This window comes from Entelurus aequoreus, linkage group LG08 (assembly GCF_033978785.1).
Source record: "Entelurus aequoreus isolate RoL-2023_Sb linkage group LG08, RoL_Eaeq_v1.1, whole genome shotgun sequence".
Classification (NCBI taxonomy): domain Eukaryota; kingdom Metazoa; phylum Chordata; class Actinopteri; order Syngnathiformes; family Syngnathidae; genus Entelurus; species Entelurus aequoreus.
In genome coordinates, this window is record NC_084738.1 from 57,205,631 (window position 1) to 57,224,500 (window position 18,870).

Consider the following 18,870-nt stretch of genomic DNA (forward strand, 5'->3'; position numbering starts at 1 on the left):
CAAAAGTATTATGTTTCTGAGTTTTTTTGGACAATGTGAGACAACAGTAGTGGTGTCTAAAAGCACATTTAGAGGAATTATTTGGGGGATATATCAGTTTTTCCCCCATTGTTCCCCCCATTGTACGTTTCCTCCTGAGAAGTTATGGTCCAAAGTCAGAGCTGGTAAAAAACAAACCAAAAAAAAAATCAAAACAATTTATACAGACCCTTTCCAAAAAAAAAAAATATCATGGAAAAGTATATATATTTCCGTAATTCCATTCGAAACGTTAAAGGCCTACTGAAACCCACTACTACCGACCACGCAGTCTGATAGTTTATATATCAATGATGAAATCTTAACATTGCAACACATGCCAATACGGCCGGGTTAACTTATAAAGTGCAATTTTAAATTTCCCGCGAAACTTCTGGTTGAAAACGTCTATGTATGATGACGTTTGTGCTTGACGCCAATGGTTGAAACGGAAGTATTCGGACACATTGTATCTCAATACAAACAGCTCTGTTTTCATCGCCAAATTCCACAGTATTTTGGACATCTGTGTTGGTGAATCTTTTGCAATTTGTTTAATGAACAATGGAGACTGCAAAGAAGAAAGCTGTAGGCGGGATCGGTGTATTAGCTGCTGGCTGCAGCAACACAACCAGGAGGACTATGAGGATAGCAGATGCGCTATCCGACGCTAGCCGCCGACCGCATCGATGATTGGGTTAAGTCCTTCGTCGCACTGTCGATTGCTGGAACGCAGGTGAGCACGGGTGTTGATGAGCAAATGAGGGCTGGCGTAGGTGGAGCGCTAATGTTTTATCATAGCTCTGACGAAGTCCCGTAGCTAAGTTAGCTTCAATGGCGTCGTTAGCAACAGCATTGCTAGGCTTCGACAGGCGGCACAGCATTAACCGTGTGGTTACAGGTCCAGTGTTTGGTTCGGTGTCTCCTGATAGTAGTATTGTTGATCTGCTGTCTATCCTTCCAGTCAGGGGCTTATTTATTTTGTTTCTATCTGCATTTAAGCACGATGCTATCACGTTAGCTCCGTAGCTAAAGTGCTTCACCGATGTATTGTCGTGGAGGTAAAAGTCACTGTGAATGTCCATTTCGCGTTCTCGACTCTCATTTTCAAGAGGATATAGTATCCGAGGTGGTTTAAAATACAAATCCGTGATCCACAATAGAAAAAGAAGAGAGTGTGGAATCCAATGAGCCCTTGTACCTAAGTTACGGTCAGAGCGAAAAAGGATACGTCCTGCACTGCACTCTAGTCCTTCACTCTCACGTTCCTCATCCACGAATCTTTCATCCTGGCTCAAATTAATGGGGTAATCGTCGCTTTCTCTGTCCGAATCGCTCTCGCTGCTGGTGTAAACAATGGGGAAATGTGAGGAGCCCTTCAACCTGCGACGTCACGCTACTTCCGGTACAGGCAAGGCTTTTTTTTATCAGCGACCAAAAGTTGCGAACTTTATCGTCGATGTTCTCTACTAAATCCTTTCAGCAAAAATATGGCAATATCGCGAAATGATCAAGTATGACACATAAAATGGATCTGCTATCCCCGTTTAAATAAAAAAAAATTCATTTCAGCAGGCCTTTAAACTTCCATTGATTATAGATTCGAACCCACAACTTAAACGATTTCAAGTATTTAGTTGTTTATTCGTACTTAATTTGGGCTTCCAGCTCATAAAACCCACTTAAACAGGATTTTAAAAAATTTGAATACTGTGAAGAAATCCCCATTTACTTCTCAGTTTTTGCAGAATTTTTTTTTTTTTGGATCAAATCAATCAAAATATGGTCTGAACGTGGTGATTTTTGAAGCTGTGACTCCTGCCTCATTCCACTCTTTCTGGATCTTTGCCAGATTCATGAATCTTCTCTGTTTGATAATCGGCAGAAGCCCACGGTTGAAAAGGACCTTAAGACTACTAATGTCATAATTTCAACCACACCACTTAAAAACTTTGTAAAATGTTATTTTTTGTTTTAATTTTGTTGAAATGGAGGTTTATGACAAGCCTCGATGTCATAAACTTATGTTTATGTTTCTTGTATGCATTTAAAACCTAAAACGGGTCAAAAGAAAGGTTAAGGGGGAACTGCAATTTTATCTGTTTTTTATTTTACCTATCGATCACAATCATTACGAAAGACATGATGACGGATAAAATATTTTTTAATGCATCCTAATTCGTGAATAAAAGTCCGCTTGGGAGGTCCTTTATTCTGCCCATAAAACCCAATAAAAGAATCCAAAAAACGCCAACAATACTCCATTTACATTTTGTGACTTGAATATTAACAAGTATTAGTGATATTGTTTATATAAGCGCTAACGCTGTGATCACTAGCCAATGTTTACATCTTCAAGTGGTATGGTGCCTCCTTGCTTCTTTTGTTTGTGAAAGTTTATTCCAGATCATAAATCATGCCTCTCACCTGGATAGTAGAAGAATGAGGACGTATTCCGACTAGTTGGTACACTTTGACAGCCAATTTTGACCCGGGAATGGCGAGAAAGGCACAAAAAGAATGCTTGGTTCCGCCCTTCTTTTCTTCGCGAGTATTATGAGTCATTCTTCATCTAAATGAAAATATAACAAGATTCTGTCAGTCGGCATCCTAATGACAGCAGACGTTGTACGGTAAGTGATGTTTTATTATGTTTATTATGCTCTCATGAAGTCTGCAGTGAGTAATAATCAGTGACGTTGCTGAAAATAACAGCGAATGTTGTGATGTGTTTTTGAAATTAATGCGCGGCGTATGGTTGAAATGATCAAAATACGTAAATATTAAATGTTATTATAAATGTTACTACATTACATTTATACTTACATCATGTATATAAAACCTAAATGGAGCTGTTTGGATGTTTTTAAGTAACAGAATAGAGCAACTCCATAGGCTCCATTGTAAGCAGACATTTGATTTCATTTATTTGATATTCAGAATGCATTAAAGAAAATCCATCCTTCGTCATGTCCTTTATAATGATTGTGAACGATAGGCAAAATTTAAAAAAAAGTGCAGTTCCCCTTTAATAACACTGGCTTTTTACATCTGATTGTGTGTTAGATCAGGGCTGTGTATCAAGCACTTGCATACTGATCTACTATGATCCAAATAACAAGTGCTAACAGGAATAATGTGTGTACTATTAGTGTGCATGTTGTGGGTGATCTACCAAGACTGTGTGCCCAATTGATAAGTGGATATGCTTTGCAGACCACCATAGACTGTGTGCAAAAATCCTTACATGTCGTCATACTAGGGGTCTAACGGTGTGTTTTAACGATTCAATTATAATGATCATTTGTGATTGCAGATACGATTATTATACAATATTAGTTTATTTGGCACAGGAGTCGGCAACTTTCAGCATACAAAGAGCCATATGAGCCCATTTCCACCCAAATAAAACCCACTTAGAGCCGCAAACTCTGTTTGATCCCCAAAATTGATAGAAACTTTTATTAGTAGATTGCACAGTACAGTACATATTCCGTACAATTGACCACTAAATGGTAACACCCGAATAAGTTTTTCAACTTGTTTAAGTTGGGGTCCACGTAAATCAATTCATGGTACAAATTAGGGCTTGGCGATATATCAATATACGGTACTCGATATATCGCGGGTTTGTCTCTGTGCGATATAGAAAATGACTATATTGTGATATTCGAGTATACGTTCTCACGCAGTTGCTTTTAGCTGCTGGCATTACACTACAGGCTCTTCCCACTCCCTCTTGTGTCTCCTTCTCACAGACAGCAAACGCACCTTCTTACACACGTCACATACTGTCACGTCATACGTCACATACGTATACGCCCTCGCGGAGCAGAGAAGTAGCAGCATGGGTAACGTTAGCTGTGGTGCGAGTGGTAATACGAGAGAAAGAAGATGCGAATCTGGTAACAAATGAAGGAACAATTAATTCCCAAGAAAAACAACAGGGGGTCCATTGTCTGGCGGTGGTTTGGCTTCAAGTGGGAATATGTCGAACAGACAACCGTAATTTGTCAAGTGGGGGGCAAAAGTGTTGCTACAAAAAGTAGCAATACTGCTAATATGTAGCATCATTTGAAAAGTCCATTGCTAGAGAATGAAGAGTGCTTACTCCGCATGTCAACATCTCCGTTCGGTGCCACACGCCCACACCATCAAAATGCCGAGGCAAACATTTCCAGATCAACACCGTATGAAAAAAATAAGTCAACAACAAAAGGAGATAATGTCCACAGTAACCTACCACATAGCGAAGGACGAACACTATTTGATTTCCTATTATGCAGCTCATTTTTATTTGACAGTTATTGAAATATCTTGTGTGACATCATGCACAAAAGTGCACTTTATTTGTTTTAAACTATTGTAGTGGTGTTCTGTACAAAAAGTGCACTTTAATTTAGTGTTGTTTTGATATGTCATCTTAGTGACATCATGCACAAAAGTGCATTAATAGCTTGTTTTAAAATGTCTCTGACAATCTTGCACTTACTGTTTTGGAAACGACATGAATGTTTGTGCCACTGCTTAATAACTGTTTAATAAATACACTGTTGGTCAATTGACTTAGTTGTGATTTCCCTCTCTGCATGAAAGTTTAAAATGAGCATATATTAATGCAGTACGAACAAGAGTGTTTTAATGTAGACACATAGAATCATCATATTGCTGTGATTATATGCATCAAGTGTTAATTCAAGGCTAAGGCAAAATATCGAGATATAATGTATATCGTGTATCGCGATATGGCCTAAAAATATCGAGATATTAAAAAAAGGCCATATCGCCCAGCCCTAGTACAAATATATACTATCATCATAATACAGTCATCACACAAGTTAATCATCAGAGTATATACATTGAATTATTTACATTATTTACAATTTGGGGGGTGGCATGTGGAGGGGGTTGGGGTTGGGGGGTTAGGTTTGGTTGATATCAGATGAAGATAACACCACTTGTAGTTTCATTCCACTTATTTTATGGCATTCATGAAATTCAACACTAGACAGAAAAAAACTCACCAAGTATTTTTTTGTGATCGGCTTTCCGCAGCAGTTCCGAAACTAAAACTGCTCTTTTTCAGTCATCTCCAGCTGGGTGTTTGTCCACAAATGCTGTGCGTTTGTTCTGGAAATGTAATTGGATGTTTTAGTTTTTTGCTGCTTTCGCCCCACATATCAGGTGAACCAACCGTGTCAACAATGAAAGCAAACAAATCCGTCCATGAAGCATAAATGTTGTCAGAAATGTTTCTCTCTAGACCTGTCCATTGCTTGCTTACCGGGGGTTGACGGCTAAAAACAATCCAACATGCTTGGCAGCAAGAGATGACGTGTAGGGGTGTGACGTACATTTCGATCGCCAAAACAGTACAATACTTTTTATTTTTATATTACGACATCGCCGAACTCTTCAAAATAACATCCATCCATCCATCCATTTTCTGCCGCTTATCCCTTTTGGGGTCGCGGGGGGTGCTGGAGCCTATCTCAGCTACAATCGGGCGGAAGGCGGGGTACACCCTGGACAAGTCGCCACCTCATCGCAGGGCCAACACAGATAGACAGACAACATTCACACTCACATTCACACACTAGGGCCAATTTAGTGTTGCCAATCAACCTATCCCCAGGTGCATGTCTTTGGAGGTGGGAGGAAGCCGGAGTACCCGGAGGGAACCCACGCAGTCACGGGGAGAACATGCAAACTCCACACAGAAAGATCCCGAGCGCAGGATCGAACCCAATTGTTACAAAATAAATAAAAATACATACGCCATTATTTATTGAATGTAGCCTAAGTCGGTTAGTTTGGAAGGGGGTCGAGTGTTTCAGGGACTAACAACCAGTGATTTTACCAAACGTTCCTGAAGGCGTTTCACTCACGTTGACGTGAATTCTCGTGATTTTTCGCGTCATAGCTGTAAATTAGTTTTTTATTGCTCATTTCCGGCATTCTTTCTGTGAATCCGTTCACACAGAAATAATATTACATACGATTTTCTTGTGTTGCTGAAGTTTTTTTTATCCTATGTCTCTAGTTCACTGCCAGCAGTCCTGAGGAGGCTCGAGAGTGGGTCAACCACATCAGTTTTGTCCTGCGAGGTAAGCACCTGTACTTTTAACCCCTTAAAGGCCTACTGAAACCCACTACTACCGACCACGCAGTCTGATAGTTTATATATCAATGATGAAATCTTAACATTGCAACACATGCCAATACGGCCGGGTTAACTTATAAAGTGCAATTTTAAATTTCCCGCCACACTTCCGGTTGAAAAAGTTTTTTTATGCTGACGTATGTGCGTGACGTCAAGGGCTGGTACGGAAGTATACGGACCCATTGAATCCTATACAAAAAACTCTGTTTTCATCACAAAATTCCACAGTATTCTGGACATCTGTGTTGGTGAATCTTTTGCAATTTGTTTAATGAACAATGGAGACTGCAAATAAGAAAGTTGTAGGTGGGATCGGTGTATTAGCGGCGGACTACACAACACAGCCAGGAGGACTGAGAGATGGATAGCAGACGCGCTAGCCGCCGAACTCACCTTAACTTCCTCCGTCTCCGGGCCGCCAACCGCATCTGTGATCGGGTGAAGTCCTTCGTCGCTCCGTCGATCGCTGGAACGCAGGTGAGCACGGGTGTTGATGAGCAGATGAGGGCTGGCTGGCGTAGGTGGAGAGCTAATGTTTTTAGCATAGCTCTGTGAGATCCGGTTGCTAAGTTAGCTTCAATGGCGTCATTAGCAACAGCATTGTTAACCTTCGCCAGCCTGGAAAGCATTAACCGTGTTGTTACATGTCCATGGTTTAATAGTATTGTTGATTTTCTATCTATCCTTCCAGTCAGGGGTTTATTTCTTTTGTTTCTATATGCAGTTAAGCACGATGCTATCACGTTAGCTCGTAGCTAAAGTGTTTCGCCGATGTATTGTCGTGGAGATAAAAGTCACTGTGAATGTACATTTCGCGTTCTCGACTCTCATTTTCAAGAGTATATAGTATCCGAGGTGGTTTGAAATACAAATCCGTGATCCACAATAGAAAAAGGAGAAAGTGTGGAATCCAATAAGCCAGCTTGTACCTAAGTTAAGGTCAGAGCGAAAAAAGATATGTCTTGCACTGCATTCTAGTCCTTCACTCTAACGTTCCTCATCCACGAATCTTTCATCCTCGCTCAAATTAATGGGGTAATCGTCGCTTTCTCGGTCCGAATCTCTCTCGCTCCATTGTAAACAATGGGGAATTGTGAGAAGTCCTTCTTCCGGTGACGTCACGCTACTTCCGGTACAAGCAAGGCTTTTTTTATCAGCGAGTAAAAGTTGCAACTTTATCGTCAATGTTCTCTACTAAATCCTTTCAGCAAAAATATGGCAATATCGCAAAATTATTAAGTATGACACATAGAATGGATCTGCTATCCCCGTTTAAATAAAAAAACAATATTTCAGTAGGCCTTTAAAGCCTGCACCACTCATAGACAGAAAATTCCAATTATTTGTAACTAAAGTTTTTGTTAGATGTAAATATATATATATATATATATATATATATATTTTTTACATAAGTCAATTTCCATATATGATTTTCAATTTGCCGGTCACAAAATGTTTTTTTGATGTTATTTTCATAACAAACCAAAACATAATGCAATACACGGAAATATCTCTCAGGTTATTTCCGAACATAAAAACATATGTCATCATCTCCCCCCAGTGCTGCAGATCACTTTAATTCACATTCTTGATCATTTTCAAAGCACCTTCAATCTTGTAATTATTTGCCATCTAAAAAAGATACAAAAAGTCAACATAATTATTTTTTTCCCTTTAACTGATTTTTTTTATACCTCATAAAAATAATTAATTATTGCAACACACACCTAGTGATCACCACAAATACAGCAAATCGGATATGTATATTTTACCTCTAAATATATTCGAATGTGTAATGTAAACATATTTATTAAAAACATTTAAAGACTGTATGATGCTCGGTGGTATTTATAATGCAGGAAATGCAAAGAAATGCCATCTGACTAATTTAGAGTTACATTACCTTTAATACCTGCTGTTTCAAATTTGATACACACATTTTTAACTATAAAATATTTGATGAAATATTAAGACATTTCACATTAACTGTTCATACTGATGTGTCAGTAAAAAAAAAGTTTTCTTACCTCATCCCTTTCAAATTTGGCAAAGTTTCTCTTTAAAATCAGGTGTTGCAGGATGACTGGAAAGCCCTCTAATACGTCCATTACTGCCCTCATGTGGATTATACGTGTAATGCATGCATCTGATCTGATACGTCAGGTGTTTTAGTGAAAAATAACGACGCTGATGATGGAGAGGGCTGTAAAGCGTATGTATCACTTATGATATGTTTGGCGTTTTAGGGTTAAATGCTGCTCTTGTTGAGGAACTTTGTTTTGTCAATGGAGTATCAAATGGAAAACAGCCGAGCACACATAACTTTATTGTCATGTGGTCTTATTATGTATTATCTAGACCCCCTCACCCCTCCTCCTTTGACCCTCCTACTGAATTCCAGCTTACAGGAAATTGATTTGTAGCTGTTCTGGTTATCCTCCTGTGACATTGATTTCTGTTCCGACCTGATACCTCGTGTTGCAGTGGCCCCGTCGCCTGCGATGAGGCCGCTCGTCCATCTGAGCGGGCCGCCGTGCCCCGTCTATAACGGGCTCGGGCCGGGCCGGCCGCTTGCGGGAAGTAACGGACACTCTGCAGTTTGTCTTACTTCCTCTCTACCACAAAAAGCAGCGTCGGCGATGATGGATTGCTGTCCTCCGAACAGGCGGCGGCCCTCCATCCTCAGCACTTTTTGCCACTTTCAAAGAATTAGGGGTGGCGGCTAGGGAAAGACGGCAGAGCCACGAGCGCGTCGTATGAAAGACTGCATCCGAATTGAAAGCATTGACGTATCGTTCATGCGTTAGGCAAACATACTGAGCAAGCTTTGTACTTAAAAATTAAACTTTACAAATAAAATAATCAAGATTTTTCGTTTTGAAAAACACATCAGTTGAATATAATTTGCCCCTTTGTTGTTTTCAGATTCAAATCTTGTTTGTTACTGTTCCAATCTGGGGTTTTTTCAGTCACAGGTCTTTGTATTTCATATTGAAATATTTGTATTTTCAGATTCCGACTTTTGGTTCATATTTTGTAGGGCTGTGAATCTTTAACCTGACTCTCGCCAGATCCTTGTAGTTCGCTGAGCTCCACACAAGGATCTGGGCTCGAAGGCAATGCAAATGTCATTTTATTTAATCTGAGCGACAACTTGAGGCAGTTTAATGTTGATTAACGTGGACCCCGACTTAAACAAGTTGAAAAACTTATTTGGGTGTTACCATTTAGTGGTCAATTGTACGGATATGTACTGTACTGTGCAATCTACTAATAAAAGTCTCAATCAATCAATCAAAAATATTTAATATATATTTATATGTAGAAAAGTTTTGTTAAAGGCCTACTAAAATGATTTTTTTTTATTTAAACGGGGATAGCAGATCCATTCTATGTGTCATAATTGATCATTTCGCGATATTGCCATATTTTTGCTGAAAGGATTTAGTAGAGAACATTGACGATAAAGTTCGCTGATAAAAAAAAGCCTTGCCTGTACCGGAAGTAGCGTGACGTCACAGTTTGAAAGGCTCCTCACATTTCCCCATTGTTTACAATGCAGCCAGAGCGATTCAAACCGAGAAAGCGATGATTACCCCATTAATTTGAGCGAGGATGAAAGATTCGTGGATGAGGTACGTGAGAGTGAAGGACTAGAGTGTAGTGCAGGACGTATCTTTTTTCACTCTGACCGTAACTTAGGTACAAGGGTTCATTGGATTCCACACTTTCTCCTTTTTCTATTGTGGATCACGGATTTGTATTTTAAACCACCTCGGATACTATATCCTCTTGAAAATGAGAGTCGAGAACGCGAAATGGACATTCACAGTGACTTTTATCTCCACGACAATACATCGGCGAAGCTCTTTAGCTACGGAGCTAACGTGATAGCACATTGGGCTTAAATGCAGATAGAAACAAAAGAAATAAACCCCTGACTAGAAGGATAGACAGAAAATCAACGATACTATTAAACCATGGACATGTAACTACACGGTTAATGCTTTCCTGGCTGGCGAAGCTTAACAATGTTGTTGCTAACGACGCCATTGAAGCTAACTTAGCAACGGGACCTCTACAGAGCTATGATAAAAACATTAGCTATCCACCTACGCCAGCCCTCATCTGCGATCGACGGAGCGACGATCATAGATGCGGTTGGCGGCCCGGAGACGGAGGAAGTCAAGGTGAGGTCGGCGGCTAGCGCGTCTGCTATCCATCTCAAAGTCCTCCTGGTTGTGTTGCTGTAGTCCGCCGCTAATACACCGATCCCACCTACAGCTTTCTTCTTTGCAGTCTCCATTGTTCATTAAACAAATTGCAAAATATTCACCAACACAGATGTCCAGAATACTGTGGAATTTTGAGATGAAAACAGAGCTTTTTGTATTGGATTCAATGGTGTACCAATACTTCCGGTTCAACCATTGACGTCACGCGCATACGTCATCATACATAGACGTTTTCAACCGGAAGTTTAGCGGGAAATTTAAAATTGCTCTTTATTAGTTAACCCGGCCGTATTGGCATGTGTTGCAATGTTAGGTTTCATCATTGATATATAAACTATCAGACTGCGTGGTCGGTAGTAGTGGGTTTCAGTAGGCCTTTAAGAAACCATTCTGAGCCTTATCTTATTTAGTTTTTATTTTATATATGTTGACCACATTAACCCTGGCAATGGACCTTGTGTGTATATGTATGTTATGCCATTGTTTACAAATCTGGTAAATAAATAACCAAAACATTTATATTTTGTTGTTTTCTTACTGTACCGAAAATGAGCCGAACCGTGACCTCTAAACCGAGGTACGTACCGAACCGAAATGTTTGTGTACCGTTACACCCCTAGTCCATTATGTTGGTTGTTCTGTTTTGGATTTCCCAGCGTCGCTCTCATCAGCGTCACGGGTTGATTTCGATGTGAGTGGTTGAAGTAGCACGTCATTCAAGATAACGGACAAGTGGTTTATCCAATCACATACAATGCCTTCTGAAATACATCTCCTATTGAGAAGTCCCAGATCCTTGTGTGGAGCTCAGCAAACTACAAGGATCTGGCGAGAGTCAGGTTAGTGAATCTTTGGGCTCCACACAATTCGATTCATTTCTTGGGGGTAACGATTCCATTCAGAATCGATTCTTGATTCAAAATCAATACTTTTTTAATAACATTGGGTGCCAGTTCTATGATTAACTACATTCTTCCATAAAATAGATAAACAGCTCGGACACATTTCTATATGACTTACTTAATATTCTACCCAAACATTGAATAAAGTCAAATACAAATAAGGCAAGAGAAGTATCCGACTCTTTTGTTAAGTGAATCTGTACAACAGATCTACTACAACAATATGATTTGTCTGATAATTAAATATATATGTTTAGTTATATTTATGTATTTGTTTTATATATAACATAAATATTTTTTAATTTTTTCTAGTTTATTTTTGATTTTTTTTAAACGATTAAGAATTGTTACAAATAAGAATCGCGATTAATTGGTAAATAAAAAATGTTTTGGACGCCCTTAATATTTAGTGTAGCGGTGGTGTCTTCTATCACGTTGCCTTCAAGGGATTGTGTATAAAAGCAAGACAGGCACAACATGAAATTCATATCGTGAAAAACGTATTACCGTATTTTTCGGACTATAAGTCACAGTTTTTTTCATAGTTTGGCCGTGGGTGCAACTTATACTCAGGAGCGACTTATGTGTGAAATTATTAACACATTACCGTAAAATATAAAATAATATTATTTAGCTCTTTCACGTAAGAGACTAGACGTATAAGATTTCATGGGATTTAGCGATTAGGAGTGACAGATTGTTTGGTAAACGTATAGCATGTTCTATATGTTGTAGTTATTTGAATGACTCTTACCATAATATGTTACGTTAACATACCAGGCACGTTCTCAGTTGGTTATTTATGCGTCATATAACGTACACTTATTCAGCCTGTTGTTCACTATTCTTTATTTATTTTAAATTGCCTTTCAAATGTCTATTCTTGGTGTTGGGTTTTATCAAATAAATTTCCCCAAAAAATGCGACTTATACTCCATTGCGACTTATATATGTTTTTTCCCATTTTCGGCCGGTGCGACTTATACTCCGGAGCGACTTATACTCCGAAAAATACGGTACTTTTTAAAACTGATGGATATGTGACATGTAGGCTAATATTTTTGTCTCCTTAATATGTCTTGTCTCGTTGTCTCAAGTTCTTTAGCGTCATTTCAGTCTTTTAGCCAAGTCTATTAGCATGCTAAATCAAATGTGCATCCGAATTGCAATTCTTATTCATCCCGATTCTAAAACGATTCCTAATTTTCTAAAATCGATTTAAAAATTTTTTTTTATTAAAAACAAATTATTTAAAATGTTTTTAAGCCATTCCCATGCAACTGGAAGGAGCTTTTCTAACCTGTACCCTGTTTTGAAAAAGTTTAATTTAAATTATTATACCAAATAATACATTGCGAGAATCGGTTTGAATCGAGAATCGTGTTGAATTGAGAATCGATTCTGAATCCAATCGTCACCTCAGGAATTGGATCAAATTGCTAGGTGCCCAAAGATCCACACTCCTAGTGCATAGTGAGCCTCTTTTCTCTTCAAGGATGGCTAAATGAAACGTAAAAGTGAACGCTCAGCAAAGTACTGTGAAATAAAACGACAAACAAAAAAATTAACATGGACTTTCTAACAGTGTATTATTTTTCTAATAAAATAATTGTGTCGCTGATCCAGTGATTGGAGACCTCTGGTGTAGCCTGCATGAAGTTTTGCGTATAATTTTTTTTACCTCCTACGTTCCCTGAAGGCAACTTGATAGAGGATGATCCATCCCTTTTTCTCTACTTGGGCCAATAATTTAAATGTGAAAAAAAAAAGATTTGGATCTGAAACTGTAAATTTTTTTTACAATAAACTAAACAACCGACGCTTGATATCCAAATATGTGAAAGTGATAAATGAAAATAAACCATTTTTCAAAAGAATTAGCAGAGTGAGTCATTATTACAGTGGAACCTCCATTTTTTTAACTTAACTGGTTCTTGAACAGGGTTCGTAAATCCAAACGCTCGTATAGTAAAGCAAAATTTCCCCTAAGAAATATGAATATGGGTTCCAGCCTCAACAAAAGTCCATATTTTAGTGAAGGTTTGTAGACGTTGAACGCAATATGAAGTGCCATACAGTATTGTATATCAAACATAACAAGGAGGTGATGGATCCACTTTCTCTTTATTAACAAGACAAACCAACGACAATGACAAGCTCATCTGTCCTATGCGCTGCTCTGCCAACACACACACAGAAGTCCATTTGGTGCCCTCACAAACAATCAGAAATCACAAAAATCCTTGATATAAAAAAGTAAAATCCACTTACGCTAACATCAGCAAAAGAGCAGCTCGAGGAGAGAAAGAAGCAGACCGAGGGGGGTGATGAGAGGTTGCGGCGGGGAGGGGCCGTGTGTGTGTGCTCTTGGAAGAGGCGCCGCTGAACGAGAGTTAGTCTTCTCCTCCGCCGTGAATTTGGCATCTTCTTCCAGTGAAGTCCCATTCATCACAACTAAAAACTTGCTGTGGCACGAAGCCTGCTTTGTCAAGCTCCTCAATACGAGCAAGCACAAAATGGCTGCCAGCGGGACACAAAATGAACGAATGAAGCATTCGTACTAGAGGTGAGAATCTTTGGGCACCTCACGATTCGATTACGATTCAGGAGCCGCGATTTGATTACAAATCGATTATTGATAAATGTATAATTCATGTATATTGATGCTATCGGTAATTAAAGAGTTGGACAATATCGGAATATCGGATACCGGCAAAAAGCCATTATCGGACATCCCTAGTTGCAAGTAATAAACAATTATTTAGTGAAAAAAAATAAATGTCAAACTGCATCAATATACATAAATTAAAGATTAATCAATAATCGATTTGTAATCAAATCGCAGCACCTGAATGGTAATTGAATCGTGAAGTGCCCAAAGCATACTGCCAACCTTGAGACCTCCGATTTCGGGAGGTGGGGGCGTGGTCGTGGAAAAAAACAAAACAATACCAATAATTTAAAAAAACGATACCGATAATTTCCGATATTACATTTTAAAGCATTTATCGGCCGATAATATCGGACATCTCTACTTGCAACGTTTAAAAACAATTCATTTGTAATAAGAAACAGTTAAATTAATTGTCACATTTATTAAATTAATAGAAATGTGTGCACAACTGGAACATAAGTGCCCTAAAATGAGGTGGCTCGCTGCAGTCAGCCAAATTTTACGACTGTCTGCATTACTTTATTTACAATAAATATATTGATTATCGATTATTGGCGTTTACTAATCGATTTTGTAATCGTCCATGTCAGAATTGCGATGCATCTTAAAGGCCTACTGAAACCCACTACTACCGACAACTAAGTCTGATAGTTTATATATCAATGATGAAATCTTAACATTGCAACACATGCCAATACGGCCGGGTTAACTTATAAAGTGCAATTTTAAATTTCCCGCTAAACTTCCGGTTGAAAACGTCTATGTATGATGACGTATGCGCGTGACGTCAATCGTTGAAACGGGAAGTATGCGGACACATTGAGTCCTATACAAAAAACTCTGTTTTTATTTTAAAATTCCACAGTATTCTGGACATCTGTGTTGGTGAATCTTTTGCAATTTGTTTAATGAACAATGAAGACTGCAAAGAAGAAAGTTGTAGGTGGGATCGGTGTATTAGCGGGTGGCTGCAGCAACACAACCAGGAGGACTGAGAGATGGATAGCAGACGCCCTAGCCGCCGAACTCACCTTAACTTCCTCCGTCTCCGGGCCGCCGACCGCATCTGTGATCGGGTGAAGTCCTTCGTCGCACTGTCGATCGCTGGAACGCAGGTGAGCACGGGTGTTGATGAGCAGATGAGGGCTGGCTGGCGTAGGTGGACAGCTAATGTTTTTAACATAGCTCTGTGAGGTCCGGTTGCTAAGTTAGCTTCAATGGCGTCGTTAGCAACAGCATTGTTAACCTTCGCCAGGCTGGAAAGCATTAACCGTGTAGTTACAGGTCCATGGTTTAATAGTATAGTAGATTTTCTATCTATCCTTCCAGTCAGGGGTTTATTTATTTTGTTTCTATATGCAGTTAAGCACGATGCTATCACGTTAGCTCCGTAGCTAAAGTGTTTCGCCGATGTATTGTCGTGGAGATAAAAGTCACTGTGAATGTCCATTTTGCGTTCTCGACTCTCATTTTCAAGAGGATATAGTATCTGAGGTGGTTTAAAATACAAATCCGTGATCTACAACAGAAAAAGGAGAGAGTGAGGAATCCAATGAGCCAGCTTGTACCTAAGTTACGGTCAGAGCGAAAAAAGATATGTCTTGCACTGCACTCTAGTCCTTCACTCTAACGTTCCTCATCCACAAATCTTTCATCCTCGCTCAAATTAATGGGGTAATCGTCGCTTTCTCGGTCCGAATCGCTTTAGCTGCTGGTGTAAACAATGGGGAAACGCTACTTCCGGTACAGGCAAGGCTTTTTTTTTATCAGTGACCAAAAGTTGCAACTTTATCGTCGATGTTCTCTACTAAATCCTTTCAGCAAAAATATGGCAATATCGCGAAATGATCAAGTATGACACATAGAATGGATCTGCTATCCCCGTTTAAATTAAAAAAAATTCATTTCATTAGGCCTTTAAAATCCCCCACCTCTAGTTCACAGAGACATATTTGGCGCGATCTAAATGTTCGAAAACCGAGAGGTTCGTAAACACAGGTATCCGACCGTAAATCGATGTTCCTCTGTATATTCAAAAGGGGTGTCAAAAAAAAAAAGGATTTTCAAATTAATCACAATTCTTATTTGTTACGATTCTGAATAGATTAAAAAAAAATCAAAATATATATATATACTGTATATATTTTTTTCATGTTTATCTTTTCAAAAAGCTGTCTTGTCCAGCCACTCAGACAAATCATATTGTTGCCTTATTTGTATTTGACTTTGTTAAATGTTTGGGTAGAATTTGATTAAACAAAACCAGTTTTCTTTTAAGTAATACAAACATTTATCAGAGCTGTTTATCTATTTTATAGAGGAATGTAGTTAATCATAGAACTGGCACCCAATGTTATTAAAAAGTATTGATTTTGACTCGAGAGTCGATTCTGAAGAGAATTGTTACCCCAAAGAATCAAATTGAATCTTATGGTGACCAAAGATTCACAGCCTTAATATTCAACCTAAAAATATTGCTTGCACTTACTTTTATTTTGAACACACTGGTGTAATTTTTTAAATTCAACATCAAAATGTAATTTTTCAGTTCTTTTCAAGGTCACAAATAATTTGACTTCCATGTCAACACTTGTCCACTCAGATCTCAGCTCCAGCACCATTCCTTTCGATGAGGACGAGGAGGATGATGAAAGTGGCGACGAAGAGGGGACTTACGATGACATCGACGACGTCAGCCACTCGGCCCCGCCCTGGCCCGCCGCCCCAAATGTAGGAAGGTGGCAGGGGGAGGACGAGGACGAGGACGATGAAGGCTACATCTACGAGGTCCTGCCAGGTACAGGGGTGTGGTCGACCTCACTAAGAACTACTTCCTGCTCCTGACAGTCAGCCAGAATGTGCCTAATGCTCCGTCACTACACGTCCAATTAGCCATCGTTGCCTGGCAACAAATAGCCTCACATTTCAATCCACAAAGAGGACTTTTGGATAAAGTTGCCTAGCAACTGCAATTTAGTTGAAGTAATGATGGCTTAAAATAGTTCTGCAGCTCGTCATGTCACGTCTGGGATACATTTGGGGATTTGATAGAGAGCGTCCCTGCCAGTCCACAATCAGGGCACGCACACCCACGTGTCCGGGGGGGCTAGCCGGACCCCGATAAGGACAAAAGGCGCGATCCGATCTCCTCAGGGTTGTCGTCCATCAGCGGTTCTATTAAATAAGATACATCAAGATTCAGTTTCACTCAGCGAGTACATTACCTTTGCCAAAATGGCCGCTGAGAGGCTGATCAGTCTTCAAACTGTCACGCCGCCGTTCAAAGCCATCTGGGAGGAGGCACAGCGCCTGACCACAGATGGCGGATCGAATGACGGCCTCTTTCCTTCACGTTCTCACCCCGTCACTGATCAATCACTCCGCCCCTCGCTTGGCTTTCGCAGAGCCTCCACGCGCTCATTACTTTCTCCTCAACGTGTATTTGTGACACCGCTCGTTCACACGCCAACAAATGCACACGTTTCTTAACAGTTGCAACATCCTACGTCAAGGGTGTCTAAAGTGCGGGCCGAGGGCCGCTTGCGTCACGCGGATCACTTTTTAACGGCCCCCGGCACTTTCAAAAATACTATTACTAAAATAAACAAAAGAAGTGGAATAAAAGACAGGGTTTCCCCTACATGTAAACAATCGTGGCGCAACGCCGCGGCAAGAATAATGCCGCCACACCTTCAAAATATTTTTTTTTTTGGAGCTTGTTATCAATGTTATCAATAAGCTAGCGGCATTAGAGCTAAATATCATGTCTTTATATATATATATATATATATATATATATATATATATATATATATATATATATATATATATATATATATATATATATATATATATATATTAGGGGTGTGGGAAAAAAATCGATTCAAATTCGAATTCTCATTTTTTTTTAAATCTATTTTTTTGTTTTTTTATTTTTTTATTTTATTTTGTTTAATTTTTTTTATTTTATTTTGTTTAATTGTTTTTATTTTATTTTTTTAAATTAATCAATCCAACAAAACAATACACAGCAATACCATAACAATGCAATCCAATTCCAAAACCAAACCCGACCCAGCAACACTCAACTTGAGAGGAGACACAAACACGACACAGAACAAACCAAAAGTAGTGAAACAAAAATGAATATTATCAACAACAGTATCAATATTAGTTACAATTTCAACATAGCAGTGATTAAAAATCCCTCATTGACATTATCATTAGACATTTATAAAAAATTAAAATAAATGAACAATAGTGTCACAGTGGCTTACACTTGCATCGCATCTCATAAGCTTGACAACACACTGTGTCCAATATTTTCACAAAGATAAAATAAATCATATTTTTGGTTCATTTAATAGTTCAAACAAATGTACATTATTGCAATCAGTTGATAAAACATTGTCCTTTACAATTATAAAAGCTTTTTACAAAAATCTACTACTCTGCTTGCATGTCAGCAGACTGGGGTAGATCCTGCTGAAATCCTATGTATTGAATAAATAGAGAATCGTTTTGAATCAGAAAATATCGTTTTTGAATCGAGAATCGCGTTGAATCGAAAAAAATCGATTTTGAATCAAATCGTGACACCAAGAATCGATATTGAATCGAATCGTGGGACACCCAAAGATTCACAGCCCTAATATATATACAGTATATATATATACACTACGGTTCAAAAGTTTGGGGTCACCCAAACAATTTTGTGTTTGAGCCTTCATTTCTAAGAACAAGAATAGACTGTCGAGTTTCAGATGAAAGTTCTCTTTTTCTGGCCATTTTGAGCGTTTAATTGACCCCACAAATGTGATGCTCCAGAAACTCAATCTGCTCAAAGGAAGGTCAGTTTTGTAGCTTCTGTAACGAGCT

General features: G+C 38.9%; 1 protein-coding gene across 5 annotated transcripts in view; it reads left to right on the plus strand.

Moving 5' to 3' along the window:
- Nucleotides 1-18,870, plus strand: part of skap1 (src kinase associated phosphoprotein 1) — a 145,438-nt gene that overhangs the window by 91,171 nt on the left and 35,397 nt on the right. For all 5 annotated transcript variants that reach the window (XM_062056876.1, XM_062056879.1, XM_062056875.1 and 2 more), the window contains exons 9-10: nucleotides 6,062-6,125; nucleotides 16,595-16,789. In XM_062056876.1, the coding sequence (XP_061912860.1) occupies nucleotides 6,062-6,125; nucleotides 16,595-16,789 (259 nt within the window). The remainder of the gene's footprint in view (nucleotides 1-6,061; nucleotides 6,126-16,594; nucleotides 16,790-18,870) is intronic.